We start from the raw sequence: 20,248 nt of genomic DNA on the forward strand, positions 1-20,248 counted from the left end.
CGCAGTTCGTTTAGCCGTCCCTGGCGCGCTTCGAAGAGGTGGGCCAGAGCATGGTCCAGTTGGGCTCGGGCATGGTACGCATGCAGAGTGCCGGAGCACGGAACGGTTACTACTTTTGTGTGCGCTACTGTCATAATTATGACGGCAAACATCTTTATTACTACTTGGATACACATTTTAATTAATGTAATTAATTTGAGTGTATTTGGGTTTATAATGGGTCTGGTTCTTACATTATTGATGAACAAGAATTGTAGTTTGCGAGTAAAGCTGCAAATTTCTCCATTAACGTCAGCTGCCTTCGTAATAATCCTCCGATACGTGCAAGTGAAAATCGCTATGCAGCATAAATGATAAATCTATTAAGCAGTATCTTAGCGAAAGTGCTTTTCTTCCTGTTCCATACAAAAAGTTGCATCGTATATGACGTAAGTTAATTGAAATTGAAATGTGAGTGCAGTCCAGCGGGGAAGTGGGGAGGGGGGACAGTCGCGCTCGGGCTCGTCTCAAGGCAACCGTGCCTTATGACTGTCTTTCTTTTGGTCGATACTTTTCCAGTGCCACCTGTTGTCGGTTCAGAAGGAAGGTTATAGTTTGTTGTGGTTAACCTGTCATTCTCGCGCTGACTCTGCACTGTGTACAATAAACGCGCTGATGACGCATGTTGCCTGCTTGAACAGGCTGCGCAGTGGTATGCAAACACACGTTAACCGACAGGGAACAGATGCTATCGAACCGTTCGGACCGAACACACTGGTTGAACGAACATTTTATGGTCCTACGCCTTCCACAGAAGATATACAGTATATTTATTAAAGGCATGTAGACCGTTTATAATAATAATCGCTATCAGGATATGAGGGGACTTTCAACTAGCACAACAATTCTGAAGAGAATCACCTATTGCACCTTTAAGGCTTGCCAGGGAAAGAGACAAGTTAAACCGTGACCACCCAGCTGAACCAACTATAAGACCAACAGTTAATCTTTGGCCACTTTAAACTATTCATCTTTTTTTGTTCAACAGAGAAGGACAAATCTGATTTTGAAACAAATTTTGTTAAATTATTTAGTAAAATTAGGCGTGTGGTGGGAGGTGGTGATACAGCAAACTGGGTACTTATCACAGAGATGCATAACATGGATGACATGAGATGGGCGTTTGACACTCTTAAGTAATCCTGGATGAACACTTACGCAGGCATCGACATCAGACCGAGCAGCGTTAAATAATCAGCCAATGAACGCGTGGTGCCCCGTCGGTATAAAAACCTGTGACAGCCCGCGCAGCTCGCCGAACTAAGAATGAGTAGCACACAGCCACTGTCGGGCGCGCGGATGGCGCGGCAGCTTTTACGCGCTGACTGTCATGCATAATTGCTTGTTGACCAAGGAAAGCGGCGGCAACACCATGCAGTCCTCTTTATTGTCCGTGGCTCACTCTCCCGGGATACCTACGGCTGTTTCATTCATTTGGAAATCAGGAAATCCGCAGTCGTCCAACTGGACGGGGCTGGAGAGAGAAAACGCGTCTAGTGTCGGCGACTTGAACACATTTGATAACCGGCGCGCACAGTATGGCCAGTTCACTCCAACCACCTCAATATTTCTGACTGTTCTCATGACACTGCTGGTGTTTGCCACGGTTCTCGGGAACGCGCTTGTCATCTTAGCTTTTGTAGTTGAGAAAAGTTTACGCACACAAGGCAACTTTTTCTTTTTAAATTTGGCCATAGCGGACTTTCTTGTCGGTGAGTGATTGATGACGGTTTGCATGTCAGCTTTTGTTTTATCTCTGCATTTTGTTTAAATGTAGCTGTGTTATGGATTTTCAGGCGGGTTTTGCATCCCCGTGTATATCCCCTATGTCCTGACGGGTGAGTGGAGGCTGGGCAGAGGGCTGTGTAAACTGTGGCTGGTAGTGGATTATATGCTATGCACCGCCTCAGTCTTCAACATCGTGCTCATCAGTTTCGACAGGTTTCAGTCCGTCACTAAAGCGGTGAGTGCATCGCAAACACATACCCATCTATAGTTCCACAAAGAACCTTTAACATCCATGAAAGCTTTCCATTACAGAAAAGCTTATTAATAGTGGGAAAAGGTTCTTTAAATTAGTAAAATGTTCTTCACGCAAAACTGGCTCTTTTAAGAACTGCTCACTAAAAGGTTCTTTGAGGAACTAATTGTTTTTTTAATGGCATCGCTGCGAAACCCTTTTGGAACCTTTATTTTTGAGTGCTATATTTTAAACCTATATTTTTCTCTGCTGGAAATACAATTAAACTGACATTTGAGCGCTCCTAATTTGTCAAAATCTGTATTGGAGAATGGCAATTCAAACTAACGAGCCTGAGCCACCACTGACAAGAAACGACAAGATAAAATGTAGGCTACTTATTACTAGTTTTCACAGAGATGAGCACAACTTAAAAAAAAAAAAACACAGGGATGATGATTTACAAGGATGTCACCAAAAAATGAAAATTCTGTCATCATTATTCTCCCGCATGTCGTTGCAAACGTGTATGACACATATTTTGAAGAATGTCTGTGTTTTTGTCCACGCAATAGAAGTCAATGTTTTAGACCTAATAGTTATATATATATATATATATATATATATATATATTCGAACAATACACGAGGGCGAGTAAATGACGACAGTTTTCATTTCTGGGTGAATTTTTGCTTTAATATTGTAAATGTTTTCAAAGTACAGAGTACAATACAGAGATTATACTGTACTGGTCCATTAAATACACTTTTAATGTGGAAAAACACCGTCGTCTTTGAACATAAATAAATCAGATTAAGTGATAAATGGCTACACAGACCACAATATTAGAATATTGATGGAAATTGCACAATGATACATGTTTTAGTGCCTTGAGAATAAAACAAAAAAGCATAGTAACATTGAAAATGAGAAATGTTAGATTGTATGTGGTTTCCACATAAAACAAGCATCACTGTGAACATTTTTATTGTCTTCACAGTTTCATTCAGGAACCAGCTGGTCACATAAAGATGAATCAATCCAACACAAACATGTTTTTACATCACATACATACATAACTATTTGGACAGACAGTGAGTGCAGACCTACAAATGCCATGCACACTTTTACACTTGACAATCATCTGTCAACATTTATTTATATCCCAGTATGCAGCAGCGCACAAAAGCCCTTGCGTCTGCCTCTGTGATAAATGCACTGACAACCATTTAATCATAATATTTAATTATTTTATCTGGCAACCAGAGAAAAGATGACATTTTATTTTATAGTACAAATTCCATCCATCCATCCATACATCTGTCGTTCTTTTGTTCTGTCTGTCTAGCCCTAAGTGTAATGCATATTAATTCAGTTATAATTGTGTATTGCAGGTGAGTTACCGTTGCCAGAAGGGGATCACCAGAGAGGCTGTTTTGAAGATGCTCTGCGTGTGGCTGGCAGCATTCCTTCTTTATGGTCCAGCTATTATCAGTTGGGAACACATCGTAGGAGGAAGTGTAGTGCCAGATGGAGAGTGCTATGCTGAATTTTACTTCAACTGGTATTTTCTGATGACTGCCTCAACTGTCGAGTTCTTCACACCTTTCATAAGTGTCACTTATTTCAACCTCAGCATTTACATCAACATCCGCAACAGATGCGCAGTGAGAGAAGAACAGCCGACTTACATTCGGCTTAGGAGCTTCAAGATGAGGCCGCTCAGAGCCGGCGATGTACAGCGTGTGTTTTTTGTGAGGCCCATAGAGGAAAGAGGGGTCGTGAATTTGTCCTCGAGGTCACGATGCTGTAGATTAGCTTCTACTGCAAAGGTGTCCACCGCCGAGTTTGGCAATGGCAGACAGACTAAACGAAGAGACAGCACCATTGCAGATTTGCCTCCTCTGCAGGTCGGAGAGCGGCTCCTGCCATCCAGTGAGGCACAGTTTCATTACGTAGATCATTCGGGTGGATCACACAGACACCGTCCTGATACGGTTGCCAGTCTAGCCAGCCGTTTCCGCTTATCTAGAGATAAAAAGGTGGCAAAGTCTCTAGCTGTAATAGTTTGTGTTTTTGGACTCTGTTGGGCACCCTACACGCTGTTGATGATCATTCGGGCAGCATGTCACGGTCAGTGCGTCCAACACTACCTTTATGAGATCTCGTTCTGGCTGCTGTGGATAAACTCATCCATCAATCCAATCCTGTATCCTCTCTGCCACAGCAGCTTTAAAAGAGCCTTCAGCAAATTACTGTGTCCGAGCAAAACAAAAATACAACCTCAGAACATTGACCAGAAGTATTAAATTTATGAGGATGACCACATATCCAAATGGGCTCCCCCCCCCCCCAGTTTAATGTGCTTGTATCTAGCAGTACTGAACAGTAGCACAACATTTTCTTTGTCTACATTGTTATTGAAAAGACAAAGACCTTTTATCCACTTATTCAAATTCACATTTTTGTATGAAATCGTGGCATAGCCATATTTCCTCCAAATTCAATGATGTATTATTTATTTATGTACAAATGTGTCTAGCGCAGTGCCATGTTTGCCTTTGTAAGTAATTTTATAAAAAAAAAAAAAAAATGTTTTCAAAATAAACCATACTGGTGATGTTATGAACATAATGGACTAATATACCTTTTGAAACCACAGTCTACAATGAGAACAACTGAGGTGATATAGAGCAGACTGTCCGTGATAATTGTATACTGATTCTACATGACAGATGTACAGGGATTGCTGGCAAAGCCTGTAGTTCCCCTAGCAACCGCGGGACGGACTAAATACAGAGAAACGCAACTCATTTCTAATAATTATATCAAGGTAACCAATTTATTATGGATTATTTCAGGGCTTATAGCAAAGTCTGAACACTTGTATCTAATCAACGCTTGAGATTCTGTTTAAACTGTCAGATACAGAAAACCTATAGACTATTAATACTATTAAGACTTGTATATATTAAATCATAACCAATACCTGTACCAACATTCACTTCAAAATCTGGCTTCAAGGTATGCTTAATAAACAAAAGAAACAGCTGAAGAAAGCATGAAATGAAATTAAAATATATATATATATTTTCTAAATGCATGTTATTATAGATCTTATTGTGAATATTTTTTTAATCCATTATTGGATTATTTCATTTAAATTATATATATATATATATATATATTTTTTTTTTTTTTTTTGGACCTTGTAATGTTTAATCAAAATGTCACAGCTGGATCTTCCAGTTAAATCAACAGACTTCTCTATGGTGACGTATGCCAGACTTATCTAATCATTTATTCTGCTTGAACCCTGCCCTTCCACAATCAACTTGCATTCATTTTTGAGTGCAACATCCACATCTCAAAATTCAACAACAGTTGGGTCTCCACCATACATTTTTTTCCTTTTTCGAAATTCCATTAAACTCTGATGTGTGTCAAAATACGCTAAAAAAACCCATCTGCTGCTACTTCCGTTGTCATAGTGACTTTAATTATACAAAATAGTACTTCTACAAGCCTCTGGGGTTAATATTTTTTATTTGTGCAAATGCCGTGAAATCAATGATATTTTGTTGTAACTGATTTACAATTAGATTCTACATACAATATATGAAGGGAAAGGGAATCATTATTCAAAAAAAAAGTAGACAAGATGCAAGAGAAGGCTTCTGACATTGTTTCGATTCACAGCCACAGCTACTCATTCATTAATAGAGTCTATACACGTTCACCCATTCCACGTATTAGTCAACACACTGTCCCACTCCACCAAAGTGTCTGCCATAAAGTAAAAGGGTGAGAAACAAGACTATTCATTAGTTACACAAATGTCTTTAATTCAGCATGGAGTTTAAAATATTAATGCTGAAAAAACAAAGTAGAATCAAGTGTAGGTCCTCTGAACAAAGACCGTAACAATGCATGGCTCAAAGCTCTGCCTTTTTTTCCTCCAGTTTGGCTGGCGGGGAAAGGTAGTGGTGTAGCAATACTAAAAGTTTTTTTTCCTCTCTCCCTCTTTAATATGTAGTTTTTATTCTTGCTCATTTGTATGGCAACAATAGTATGAAGAGGGAATGGTAGTCTGAGGGAAGCGCAGAGTAGGACTGCAGTGTATTCACTGTTCTCTAATGAATTCACAAGAAAACGCCTCACGAAATGAGAAAGAGGAAGGAGGGAGAGAGAGAAGAAGACAGACAGACAGACAGGCAAAGGACAAAAACAACAGACAGAAAGTATGAGCAGTAAGAGGAATGGGTAGAGGCAGGTGGGCTTGGCTTTGTTTTTCCCCTGGCTGGAATACCCTGGTGTGCACATGTAGGCATATACATATATCTCTCTATGCATGTGTACACATATATAAATGTAGATGTGTGAGGCTCCTACAGCACCAGCCCTTCGTAAGCAGGTCCTTCGGATTCGGGTGACTCTCTCTGCAGACGCAGGTGCTCCAGTGTATTGTGGAAGTGTTTGTTAATCTGCTCTGTCTCCTCGCTGGCCTCCAGGTTTGGGAGATCCTCACGGATCTTCTGGATCAGCTGATTCAGGACTTGGACCGTCACCTGTAAAACAAACACACACACAGCAGACTGGGTAAATCCAGGCTGATCTAGATTGACTGGGATATGCAAAAAAAAAAAAAAAAAAAAAAAAAAATGGCAGAAAGTAATGAACAAAGAGAGTGTTGAGGGTTTTTCTTAGTTACAAACTGTAAGATCTTAAGATTCTTGCGATTAGCCTATGGTTACTGATTATTATCAAGTTTCTTAGTTTGCACATATATTTCTAAAACATATATTTCTTTTTTTTCAGTGGAATTACTGAGGCAAGATATATTAGTACCATATGGGTTAATGTGTACCATGAAACAATGACAAGAACTCTTTCTATTGAGTTGTCCTCATGGGCTGTAAAAAACCTATATACATTCACAACAAGTAGTCCAATTCAACAAATGAACAAATTAGTCTTATGAGTTGGTTCTATTTATATTGAACCAAAAACTTGCAGCGGGACCAATGCTGTCCGATTCACTAACAAATGACTCTTAAGAATCGTTTTTTTTTAATGAAGGTTAAGAGAAGTTGCTGGTTTGATTCAATCTGACAAATCCTACTGAACTGATCAAACTGAATCAACATCTTAGAAGCATATTAGAAGGATTCATGTGACACTGAAGACATGGAGTAATGACTTGCTTATGTTCACCAAGGCCGCATGTATTTAAACAAAAGTATTACTGTTTTTACAGTATTTTTGACTAAATAAATGCAGCCTTGGTGAGCTTTAGAGACTTCTTTCAAAAATCTTACTGACAGTAGTGTATATAGATAGATCTATAGAAAATTGGAGGACATAAACAAAAATCTGTAGGAAACACTGAAGAAGTTGCAGTATTGAGAGTTCGCTTGATTATAATAGCTGTGCTTATCTTGTTTCTATAAATGTGAGCGATCTTGCTCTCAGTGCAGACATGGTGCAAAAACTGTGCCAAGCACTAAAGCACTTACCGAAAGCACTGTGAGCAATTTACCCAGACAAGCATCTCAGGTAAATTCACACACCCAAAGACACAAGCACACAAAAATAACTTTGGTGTCACCGTCTATGGATTTAAAGGAAGCATTCGATTTCTGATGCCGTTTTGTACATTATCATACGAACAATGCACATATACACAGGCAACAATCATTTAACCATTCAATCATTCATTTAACCATCCCCAAAACAATAATGACAGAACAAACACTGACAGGTAATGTGTCAATGAAATGCAGTGTGGGAATTTATTTTTGTTTTGACTCTCCCATTTATTTCTACATTTAAAGAGGCCCTTGTCTGTGGATGAAGCTCAGATGTCAAGAGCGACCTCTGTAATAAGTCTGACGACTGATAGGCACACCTTGACGTTAACCGCGTGCGTGTTTGTTTGTGCTTCCTCTTAGCCTTGGCTGCCCTGTGCCCCCGATGTGCTCTGGCAAGTCCTGACTCAATCTCGCCAAATTGAACATGGATACAGACACTTTCTCTCAGATGAGTGAGAGTTAGAGTATAATCTAGCGCTGCCTACGGCAGATAAAAATGTGGAGCATGGAGACGGAAAGTGCGAATGAGTGAGAGACGAGAGATCAGAAGAGAGACAGAGCAAATAAAACAGGTTTAAAGAGAGCAAGTAATAAGAGGTAAAAGAGAGCGAAGAAGAAGAACGAGGGGTGAATTATCAAGTGTAAAAGGTCATCTCTGGTCATACCGCATCATTCTCTCGCTCATAGAAGCAGATGTATCTGTTGAGGATCTCGATGAAGAGCTGAACTTGCAAAGACGGGTCCATGCACTGGTTAGCGATCTTTAGAGCCTTCTTCAAGCATTCCATCACCCTCCGCCCATCACGAATCTGACAACAGAAGAAGAAAAAAAAAAAAAAAATGATTTCAGTTCTGACTGCGGTGAACAGCCTCAAATTATTCCATTTTATCTTGGCAAAAGTGCCACGGTTCAGCGTATGGGGTTACAAATTGGATTGGGAAGCTCTGTTGTTAGGGGCAACAGATATCTCCCAACAACATGCTGTGGAGACGAGAGAAGGAAAACAGCATGATCCTATCTCTCCACATGCATTTATGAGTCACAACAACATTCTCTATTGGTCTATACTAAAAGAAAATAAGCACAACTGCCACATCAGGTTCCCTGTGTTTAGTGTCATTTCAAAGGGGGGCGATGTATTATTGATCACTGCAAGAATAATGTCAGTTATAATGCACAATACACTACACTATAACAACCTTCTTCTGTCATACAGTCATAATATACACCAGAGTGGGTCAAGGGGAGGTTTTATTTTAAACATTGAATTTGCATAAAAGTGCAAAGAACACGTAATACTTTGTTTTTTTCCCCAAACATCCAGATTTAGTCTTTGTTACCTCTCTACAAAGTAAAATATACTTTATGCTGCATTTCATTACATTCTGAAAGTTTTGTCCATCAAGAACAACTTAAATCTAGTCTTTTTTTGCATTAAAAAATAAAGACTTTTAAAAAAGGCTGTTTTAATAATACATACAACGCACCCTAATGTGCACAGCCATGTTGACAAGTCATCTGATATATTGTTAAGGCCGATATATCACCAGATTTTTGGCAGTATTTTTAATCACACTGTCTGATAAGTATCAGAATCTGGACTTTTATTTTGACAGAGCTGAGAACCCAGTGGCCAAGTGTTGAAGCACACCATTCTCCATCTTCATTAGTTTACTGTTTTTGGTTAACAGTTCTGTCTTATAATTGAAAGGCAAATCTTTTACCTATAGTTGCTGGATTCAGCAGTATGCATTTTAAACAAGTCTTTGAATATTTAATAAACATTAATGTCAAGAACCTCACAGAGTGATATGTATGTGGTACACTGATCTAAACAGAATAAATATGAGTGAAAAAATAAAATAAAATTCCTTCTGAAGTGACGAAACAAACCACAATAACTTGCAACTCATTTGGGGCCAGATTTACTAGCTTGCACGAGTGCAAACCCACTTTTTGCGTTAAAAAACTACTGTCGGGATTTATTAAAAGACTCGCAGTGAAAAAATAGCGCTTAAAAGGCATGAAAGCCGTTATTTTTGCATCTGACCTTATTGCATATGCATTTGTAGGAGTTTCCCTTTCAGATGCAAAATTTAAATACTCTGGGAGGAGAGTATTTAAATGAATCACGCAAGGTGATTTAACAAGGTTTGCACTAGTCAATTTACTGGTATTTGCACCATTATTTACCGCCCCCAAAAAAGCATGTCTTAAACCAGATGATAATTTGCGCTCCTCTTGGAAGACTGTGTTGGTCATTATGGAAATGATCCGGCTGAGTCTGTGTTCTTTAATTTGCGCGTCGCCAGTAGATCACGCGCAGAACTTTCAACTCCCATCTGAGCTTTTTTGGAATTCGCTCTCACGCTAATTTTCCCCATTTAGTAAATCTGGCCCTTAAAATTAGAGGGGTTTAGAGAAACCGAATCTTTGAAAGAATCATTTCAGACACTGTGAGAAAAGAGATGATGCTGCAGTGTATATTGTTAGAAAATTAAAGTGTTTTTTGACCTTGGATGCATGTACACCTATTGTAGGAAACCTCCAAAACAAAATTAGAAACCTTTAAAATAGAATAATAGGGGCATTTTAAAAGGAGGATAAATACAGCAAAGTATAAAGATAAACATGGCGATCACAGCCACCGCACTGCACTGCAAAATGGCACAGTGGTGCAATGCAGAAGCTGGTCACGTATCAGCATGAATCACCAACACCACACACACACACACACAAAATCATTAGGACTGAATCCAAGAATGTCCATTATATAGATATGTGTGCTATAAATGGAATAGACCCCCACTGCTAAACTAGTAGTACGAGATAAATGATTGGCATGTGTGAGAACAGCTGCAGATATATTTTATTTACAACCATACACAAATAGCATCTAAATCCTGAATTACAGGAGTAACTAAACACTGTAGCTGTTTGAAAGGAGCTAAAGTATAAAATTACCATAATATGTTTTTAGAGATTTAGTTGGAAGTACTGGCTTGAAGTGGCTTCTCCAAAAACAATGCTACACCCAGTATATTCTACTTTAAAATGTCTGTTCTGGCCCGGAATTTCTGTTTTCATTTTAGCCTGTGTGATCCTGTTCACTGCCAATTATCTCACTAGCTCGACAGGATTGCCAGATGGTGGGCAAACACAGTGTACTTCAGCCATGGAAGGCAGCAAACGAACTGTATCAGAGTTAGGAGATTCTACCTGACCTAACAATCCTCAATATCTGACCTCGTTGGCTTGTTGTTTGCAAACTGTCAAATGCACTCATTCTTGCTGCATGTCTTCAAACTGGCAAGCCATGAAAGATTCGATTCTGGGGAGGAGGAGGTGGAGGAGGAAACAACTCTCAAATTTGGACATTTGGACTGCAGTACCCATTTTAAATGCTTGTTGTCAATGTTACATATTGCTCCAATAAGTGAGCTTGATCAGGCATGAATACACCCTGAATGAATATAAACAGAATAAGAATGTAACTGTAAATGCAAACAGTAAAACTGCCCACAGCCACTGCTCACTGTAATATCTTCATAGTAGCAGTCCATCAACACAAAGACCCCCAGAACTATTGTAACACAGCTAAAAGGAATAGTAAAGTTTGCTACATTCATTCAGAAATGTGAAACAACTGGCAACATTCACACAGCAGCAGAGTATCATTTTCAGTCCTGTTTTAGAGTGATAAACACAAGACAAGCTCATGGTGATTCGTAATTATGTTTTTAAGTTTCGGCCAATTGGTGGCTAATTCTTATGTATATTCGCAACGTTTTCTCATGAGACCAGGTTGGATAAATATGGTAAACATTCACACACAGTTTGGGTAGTAAAAGGGTCAGGAACTGCATTGTTTTATTATTTTATAATGTTTCCTGAGGTGCACTTATAAGGTATGATTTTTACATCAAAAATTGTCATAATATAAGAAATATAAGGCCATTTTTTTTTTTACCCTGATTTTAGCCCTGTGAGACTTTAATGTAAATGCCCACTGCTATGATTGGCTAACATATTTGCATATGAAATTAAGTATTGCATGTGAAACTCTTGAAAACGTTTTTATTATTACAGCTGTCGAGATTAACTAATCGTGAAAAGTGCTGATTAAAGCATTATATTTAGATCTACTCCCATGGCATGAAATACTGCAGTGATGAGCATTGTAACCGATGACAAACATGTCTGCTGAGCACATGGATGCTGTGATCTCATCGATGCAACTCGATTTTTGCACTCTCACGAACGGTTTCATTAGAACTAACAGTTCAAACATGATGTAAATAAGAGATTGACTGTGCAGTGTAGACAGCGTCATTGATTTATTTTCATGCTACTTAGAGAAAGAATGTGAAGTTGATTGTTTAGTCACTGGCTTGATTCACGGACGCAAAATAAACAGCAATAAACAATTTTGAGACAAAGAATGTCTGACTGTACATGAATCATTACATATCAGAAATCACTGATCACAGATTGGGCATGTTGTGGTATTACTGTTGGGTCAATAACTCACAGTAAAAGTCTGTTTGCAAAGCCTGTGCCGAAATTATGCCCGATTTACCAAAGAATCCACAGTGAAATGTACCGAACAAACAAATAATGCATTACTGAGACATTCACGTAGTTCAAATAGAAACCACTTTCCTAGGATTAGGATCCTTTAGAAGGTAATGCTATTTTTAGTCTAGTGATCCTTCATCTCTCTTCTCTCCTTTTTATATTCACTAATGTGCCAGTGGGTGGGGCCAAAGGTGCGATGATGTAGAAGTAGGCGTTGATCTTTTTCATCGCACTTTATGTCATAATGTGACAAAATTCCAAATGAGTTGTTTTCTGAGCTTGGATTCATAAAAGCTGTTTTTGGACTAACAAGGAAGTTTTGATGTTTTTAATAGTACAACGACCTCCTACATGTCAAAAGATCAAGAAAACTTTGATTTCTCAATTCATGACCCCTTTACCAAGAATGACAACCTTCTATAACTGAACAGACAGACCACCTTAAATTTTCAGAAGTTACACCTGAATTTTGAGAGTGAGCTGTGTGGACTGTGTGAACAGATCCAGAGAGAAATGCAGAAAAATTCACACTTACATATAAGGGGTCACAGGGAGATAGGACGTCATATTCTGAACCAACTGTGAACAGCCTACACAAAATGATGCTTCTAAAATGAATCACTGAGTTTCACTGAAATCATTGCCATATTATGTTACAGTTGTGAGCAATTTACCCTTCATTATCGTCTCAATACAAGAACATCTTCCACCTACAGAGTCTTAAAAAAGAAAAAACCCTCTAGGAAGGTTCAGAAATTACAGCAAATACCTGAATATCTAATCCTACTCACACTTTAATTTTCATACAAATGTCCACAATAAATTACTTAGATCACACAGAAAGACACTAAAAAACTGAAATGACACCCACTGAGACGTATTAAGACATGATCACTCTGACTGATCCAAATCTAACAGGTTATGTAAGAATGACCTCTTTCATGATCAGACATTGACTACGGCCATGATTATGGCACGACTGGAAAAAAACCCCAAGCGCATGAACATTATGTGCAAACTCATGGCTAGGTCATAACTTCATTCAAGACTATTCAATGAGACTTACTCAACCTGCAATCCAATTACAGCTTAAGGTCAGTTTAATTCACAGTCACAAAAGAATTGCTAATATTAGAAATGAATTTTTCTGAATACCAGACTTCATTTGGCCCTTTAAACTGTGGAAGACATATACCAACCTCTTCTCCGCCCTTGTCAGTGTTGCGTCCTGACCAGAAAAGGTGGGCACAAATGCTGACTGCACGGCACTGGTCGGGTTTCTTCAGCAGTTTGGAGGCAGCCAGAGCGCACTGGGTACGCAGGGGCTCATGGTTCTCTTCGCTGAAGCACCGTGTACGCTCAAACGTGCCAATGATCAGAGTTATTGCGGCCAGCTGAGCCTTTGAGTCGCTGATCTCGTCTTCATACAGGGAGAATGCCTTGAGACACACATGCAAAAATGAAAAGTCACTTTTCTAGAACTAATGTGTTGGGGTGTGAGAATGAGTCAGTGCTAAGTAATATATATATATATATTTATTTATTTTTTTAATCTAGTCTTATCTTGTTCTCAGGCTATTACTGTATCATTGTGAACAGTAATGAACATGAGAGGGAAGGACAGAGAATCTATGCATGTTAATCATCTTGGGAGTGACCTATCAGGCATTTAATCAAAATGCTTCTCTACCTGAGACATGAACTCATAGGCAACGGTTTCGTGGTTCTCGAAGCCGATCTCTCCAGCTGCCAGAGCCCCCTGGAGGAAGAGCCTCAGGGGTAACTCTGCCAGCTCTGCTTTGATCAGAGCGCTGATGGTCTGATGGGCGAATGAGAAAATTTTCTGACATTTCTTCTCCCATTTATCATCCTGTGGAAGAGAAAGATTGACATGTATATAAAAAATCTCTTCTATTATAAACTGTAATTCAAATGTGAGTGCATTTCATTAAGTGTGAAAATATGATGACAGATGAGGCTTGTGTAACCATACTTCCATGAGAAAGGAAAGGTGCACTTCTTATTTCACCACTATGGATGCCTAATGCGATCCTTTAAAGGCTTTCAATTTAAGGCAATTAAACTGTATTGTCTTAAGTTTTTTGGATAGTTTTTTGGATCATGTTTCTTAAATGACTTTTTTATGATTTCTCTCCTGTGTCAGAAATCTAAGAAGGGATGCTTGTCAGTTTCTATAAATTACAGTCAATTAATTTAATGATAATTATCATTAAATCAATTAGTCACTGCACATAACAGATGGGCTGCTAACCTCTTGGCTTATGTACAGCTATGTCACACCGACCATGTGGATTAAAGCATTTAATTTATAGAAGATTACATTAAAAGGAAAAAAAAAATCCCTCAAATTCTCTTCTATGTTTTATACAGGTGTGGTATTACACAGTGGATGTGTTACCAAATCTCATGAGCTGCCAACCCAAATATAAAAATAAACAAAAACTGAAAAACTAAATGTTTAATTCTGAATCATACCCATAAAAATATTCCCATCTAATCAAAAATGATCTGTTCATTTATTTCTATAAGAGTGAAAGGTCCCGATACACTTCTAGCGAAATCGAAGAGCAAACTGGTGTGACATCATTTCAAACAAAATTGGGCCAAAAACGAAGTATGTTTTATGTTCGTTTCGGGAGCTCGAAACAGCTTGCCAAAGCAAACTTTTCCAGAAAAGTTAGCTCTGGCTGGTAAACCCCTTCAAACTACCATTGGTCTGTGGTGATTGCATAATAGGAAAGTGTGCTCTGAAGCTCCAACTTCTTTGACGTGGAAATCTTCTCTGGTTCATTTAGGGGGCTTTCACACTGGGCTCGTTTGCCGCAGTCCGAGCCCAGGCGCGATTGTTCCTGGTGCCCCCCACAGCGTTGGTCTGGTTTCACACTCAACTTGATTCTATCGAACCCTGGTGCGTTTGCGTTCTTACGTCATCACAGACGTGCAAGGCGCATGACAGAAAACAGAACGCGGGTCAATAAATTGGGTTTTTTTATTAATTTGGTGCTATTATGTGCAGCAGAGTAAACGACACTTGTGTTTACTCTATGTGCGTCGCATGTAGTTTTTTTTTCAATCTATTGTATATAGTGGTATACAAATAAACGTGACGTGACTTTACTAGAGTTTACTAGAGTGCCGAATTGCATAGTTCGTCCAAAAATCTATATCACTATCATCAGATGTATTAACTGTAGTTTTCTCACTGCTGACATTTTTGTTGTACGTTTATTTTATCTAAAGAAAAGCACGCAGTACATATTTATATATTCATCTAAACGTCACTCTGAGTAGTGTGGACAGCGTCAGTATACCACTTCTCACGTATTTCAAACTTCTTTTTATCCCAAAACGAAGAACGAAAAAGAACTTCACCATGAGTATACTGGAGCCTTAAAGAACCACATGCTAAGATTTCAAACAGGAATCCAGGGACTCAAAAGAGTATGCTTGGGGGTCCACAGAAAAGATTTTACAAAATGTATTTCTTAGAGCTGGGCACTTTATATATTAGTTTATTATATTTATTGCAATCATTTTTAACACAATACCAAATTTATAAATGTTAAAAAAAGTTTTGTTCTGGTCAGAAATCATGACATGAATTTTAGTTATTCCATTACATTGAATCACAGTATATGCACTCTATTCTATTAAATAAAAACTAAATGTGTAAAAAACAAATAATTTATTAAGTTGCTTTAGTATTATGATAATATAATAAACTTCTTGTGTTTTTGTCATGGTTAATATTGTTCTCACACAGTATAAATGTGTCTTTATTCAAGAGAATATATAGCTGCCATTATATTTTAGTAAGGGGATTATCATGAGCATCAAAGAATTTGAAAACTCCTTCTCTACTGGAGCACTATTGCATGTGTATGTGACCGCCAACAGAGTTGTGCCCAATAAGAGTGTTTCAAATCATTCTTTTATGATGTTCAGATTCAGAACATCCTCAGCCTCTAAAAAGGTTGCTATGTAGACAGAAGAAAGTGCTTTGTTTTAGGTAATGTCATGGCAGAGTGGGATGTTCCGTGATTGAATATGGGACATACTGAGGAGGAGTTCTCTTTGTAACGGAAGGCCAGATGATACGCAGCGAACACCAGCGGGGGAAGAGTGTGTCGAATTCTCTGGTTTCCCCCAGCGCCAAAGTGTTTCCTGGCAGTGTTTAAAATCTGTGGGAGGCACAAAAGAAAGAGTAGATGAATCGATTTGAATAATTCATTAAGCAGCATGATGACCTCATCAACTGATTGAATGAAATGAAATGACTTTCACTGGGAGCTAATTAGACCAGTTCTAGCTGATGTCAAACAATCATGACACTGTCAGTCACTTGCTTATGATGTTCCATCAAGGGGATTATATCTCGTTAGGATCCAGCACTGGTGAAATGATCAAAGAAACATGCTGTACTTTTCCCACAAATAAGGAGTACTTAACAGCAGTGCATTTTTATAGACCTTTGAATGGAGTCTAACAATGCTCTTCTCTGTCATACGATGAAAGGAGAGGGTAAGAGAGGAAAGACCATGTACCAGATACTGCTGATCAGGGTCGTCTGAATGCAGGAGATGAATGAAGCGGCCCACTAAACTCTGTTCATCTGCAAAGTCCTCCGGGTCAGGATCCTCAGCAGGCTGATCTGGCTGATCCTGGATCAGTGTAGACACCAGGCTCAGGATAGCATCAACCTACAAGGAAAGGGCCATGAGATTATGCCTGAAATGCAGGGTGCAAATAGTTTAACCATTATTCTACACATAAGCAGTGTAGAAAAGAATGCTATTTGGTGGCCTTAAAATACACCAAAATTGACTTTGGAATTTGGAGAGAGATCTGAATTCTGGTTATACAATGTAAATAAGTCTTTGGAGAGAGATCTAAATTCAGGTGATAGTATGTAAATAAGTCTAGATTCATTATGAGGCAAGCATGTTTTTCAATTTTAAAATACTTAAAAATACTTACACCCAAAAATGAGGTTTCTGTCATTAATTACTCACCCTCATGTCATTCCAAACCCGTACCCGTGGTTCAACTTTAATGTTATGAAGCGACGAGAATACTTTTTGTGCACAAAAACAAACAAAAATAACTTCCCTTGTCATTCTCCTATGCTGTTTACGTTGTAGACAAAGTGCAGCACTTCCAGGTTTTACGTCAGAATGCCGACTCATTATTGGCCGGCTCCTGCATCAGCATCACACGCATTCGTCGTGCTGCTCACAAATATTCTCATCGCTTCATAACATTAAGGTTGAACCATTGTAGTCACATGGACTATTTAAATGATATCTTTATTACCTTTCTGGACCTTGAATGTGGTAATTACTTTAATTGCTGGTAATTGCTTTCTATGGGGATCAGAAACCTCTTGAATTTCCTTAATTTCTTAATTTGTGTTCTGAAGATGAACAAAGGTTTTACAGGTTTGGAATGACATAAGGGTGAGTAATTAATGACAGAAATTTTATTTTTGGGTGAACTAACCCTTTAACATGCAAAGATAAGTAAGCTACTAACCCTATAGAGTGCAAACACTTTAAGTTTGATTTCAGTCAGACTAAAGCAATAATTTGTCTTTTTTTAAAATGTCATGTAAATGATACAGTCAGACTAAAATCATACCACTCTGAATTTAGAACATACCTGGATAATTCAATCATAGAATCATAGAACCATTTGAATCAGTGCTCTCTTTTCAACTGTTCACCAAATGAACAGGTGAAAATATGGTCTCAGTCTGAGAAAAGGCCAGAGCAGCTCCAACATTCTCCAACACAGAAATATCAATATATTCCTCCCTCTGTACTATGGCCAGACCTGTCTGAGTCATAGCTGACCTTTCCCTCAGGAGTCACAGACTTTAGGGAGAATTTAAAACGCACATTTGAAAAAACAGGAGGAGAAAACCACTGGGTTAGAGTGAAACGGCATTTAAAGACAAAAGCAATCAAAAACCACTCCAGTGCTCTAAACCCAAGGTGCACAGCTTAATAACAAAGGACAAAACCAAGAATAAAAACCCCTGAACCTGTCAGTCACTTACTATTAGAGGAGCAAATGACTCAAATATCGGTTACATATTCATATTCTTAAAAAGGACATACAAAAGGCATTAGCAAGTTTGTGAACCCTTAAGAATTTTCTGTATTTTTGCATAAATTTGACCAACATCAGAACTTCATCTAAGACAAATGCAATTTGATCATACACAAATTCTTGTATTCTTTCCACGTATTTATTGGCCAAAAATACCCAAGAGTAAATCTCTTTGTTGAAGTATAGAATAAAGAATCATCTGTTAATTTAAAGACGTAATTAAACTCAAGTGTTTCAACTAATGAGATAAAAAATTTGAGATTTGAGTTTAGCAGCCTTGTCCTACTGAAAGAATATAAAGTTGTGAGGTTTGCCTTGCCTTGGTCATTTGTATTACTGATGTTATTAATGCTTACCAAGCTTGACAAGTTTTATAGTTGCAATGAAAGAGAAGTAGCGACAGATCTTTCCTTCCGTATTGTGACATCTGAGTGTAACTGAGTATCAAAAAAGGAAAATGTAAGGTGGTGACCTGGTTTAATTCATTGGTTGTTGATTGGATTCTGAAATGTGGCTGTTGCACTCAAAAGTGGAGATGAACACGAGTTTGCAATGCCGGAGTTTAAGTGAATTAAATGATTGGAGGAGTCCTGAATGCGTCACCAGAGAGAAGCATGTTGTTTTCACCACCAGGTCCAATTATGATATTTTGATTAAACATTATGAGGTCAAAACATTTAAAAAAAATAAAATAAAATAAAAATGAAACATTCACAGATTAGTGTCCACAATAAGATCTAAAACATGCATTTAAAAATTAGACAGGATGAGTTTTCATTTCATACATACATTAAAAGCTATTTGTATAGAGTTTGGGTGCACCATAAGTGTACAAATGGATGAAAATTCGAGTAACAGTAACCACAGTTAAGCTCGGGATACACCAAGACGTCGATCGGCCGTCGGGCAACGTTGGATTGTTTTTAAGCATTGGCCAACTAAGTTTTCCTGGTGTGTTCTGTACCGTTGGCTCTAGTCGGATTCCGTCGGGATCAGAGTTCTCTCTTTCACCTGACGACCCAATGCCGATTCTTCATGCTGAATCGCCGTCGGATGGTGAGAGAGAAAACTCTGACTGGCTGTTCATTTTAGTGAACGAGTCGAAGCGCGAGAATAACAGCAGAACAGTGAGCAAGGATAGAAAGGAGGAAGCACTCCTATTCCTATGGCAGTGCAAGTCGATGTTATTTACTGTGGGCAAAGATACAAAATGTTCTTAGCAGGGCTCACAAACTTTCTTCTATCACTATACAGAGATTTTGTTTAAGACATGCAAAAACATCATTGGCCTGACAGACAGCCAACAATCACGTCTGCTGAAAGTACTGAATGTGATATAAACCTGATCTTGGGCCACTATGGTGGTGTTGTAGTCCAGAATGTTGCTCAATACATAGCAGCTCATGCTTTTGCGTGACTCATAATCGAAGTACTCGAAGAGTGGTGGAAAATGCTTGAGCTGGAGCACAGTGAGGATATTATTGTATGTGTCCACGGGGATCTTCAGGAGCCTTGTTAACTCTTTAGACACCGCGCTGCTGGTGGCAATGCTGCACAAAAAGACATGAAAGACATCAAACAGTCACAAACAGAAGCAGGTACACTGATGTAGTAAAAACTGACCTTACTACTGTGGTCATCTATATTTTGAAAGGCAGTTGGTTTGTTAAAAAAACAACATACCTAGGCTTTTGTACAATCAAGGCAAAATAGTATAGCTACCGGTACGTGCCAAAATTACACCAAGATGTTGAAGAGCATGAAACAATTCATTCTTAAAAACAAATCCAGCATTTACAGAACTTAATTAGGAAGATTTGAGGTATGACATCAGAAACGTGCAACATTATTACCACAACATAACACAGATGTGTGCTGAAGTGGCAGCTAGTCACAAAAATCAACCTTTTGCATGATTGATCTGTGCTGTGATCAGTCACTCAATGT

The 20,248-nt window shown here is 38.5% G+C and overlaps 2 protein-coding genes across 2 annotated transcripts in view; one reads left to right on the top strand and one right to left on the bottom strand.

Moving 5' to 3' along the window:
• The first annotated feature begins 1,101 nt into the window (after positions 1–1,101).
• Positions 1,102–5,832, top strand: hrh3 (histamine receptor H3). The gene is made up of 3 exons (XM_051899154.1): positions 1,102–1,751; positions 1,836–2,002; positions 3,394–5,832. The coding sequence occupies exons 1-3, from the start codon at positions 1,370–1,372 to the stop codon at positions 4,306–4,308; spliced, it is 1,464 nt and encodes a 487-aa protein (XP_051755114.1). The 5' UTR covers positions 1,102–1,369; the 3' UTR covers positions 4,309–5,832.
• The window catches only part of vps35 (VPS35 retromer complex component), a 32,335-nt gene continuing 17,615 nt past the window's right edge, over positions 5,529–20,248 (bottom strand). The window contains exons 11-17 of the mRNA XM_051899153.1: positions 19,644–19,851; positions 16,735–16,890; positions 16,249–16,371; positions 13,860–14,039; positions 13,369–13,608; positions 8,256–8,399; positions 5,529–6,567 (exon numbers count right to left, since the gene is read on the bottom strand). Of these exons, the coding sequence (XP_051755113.1) occupies positions 6,388–6,567; positions 8,256–8,399; positions 13,369–13,608; positions 13,860–14,039; positions 16,249–16,371; positions 16,735–16,890; positions 19,644–19,851 (1,231 nt within the window). The 3' untranslated portion in view covers positions 5,529–6,387. The remainder of the gene's footprint in view (positions 6,568–8,255; positions 8,400–13,368; positions 13,609–13,859; positions 14,040–16,248; positions 16,372–16,734; positions 16,891–19,643; positions 19,852–20,248) is intronic.

Source organism: Ctenopharyngodon idella, chromosome 7, assembly GCF_019924925.1.
Source record: "Ctenopharyngodon idella isolate HZGC_01 chromosome 7, HZGC01, whole genome shotgun sequence".
NCBI lineage: Eukaryota > Metazoa > Chordata > Actinopteri > Cypriniformes > Xenocyprididae > Ctenopharyngodon > Ctenopharyngodon idella.

Bases quoted from the DNA above. Each gene is read 5' to 3' on its own strand.
- hrh3 (XM_051899154.1), top strand. From the start codon at position 1,370: ATGCATAATTGCTTGTTGACCAAGGAAAGCGGCGGCAACACCATGCAG. The intron at 1,752-1,835 runs GTGAGTGATTGA...ATGGATTTTCAG, and splicing joins CATAGCGGACTTTCTTGTCG to GCGGGTTTTGCATCCCCGTG. The intron at 2,003-3,393 runs GTGAGTGCATCG...TGTGTATTGCAG, and splicing joins TTCAGTCCGTCACTAAAGCG to GTGAGTTACCGTTGCCAGAA.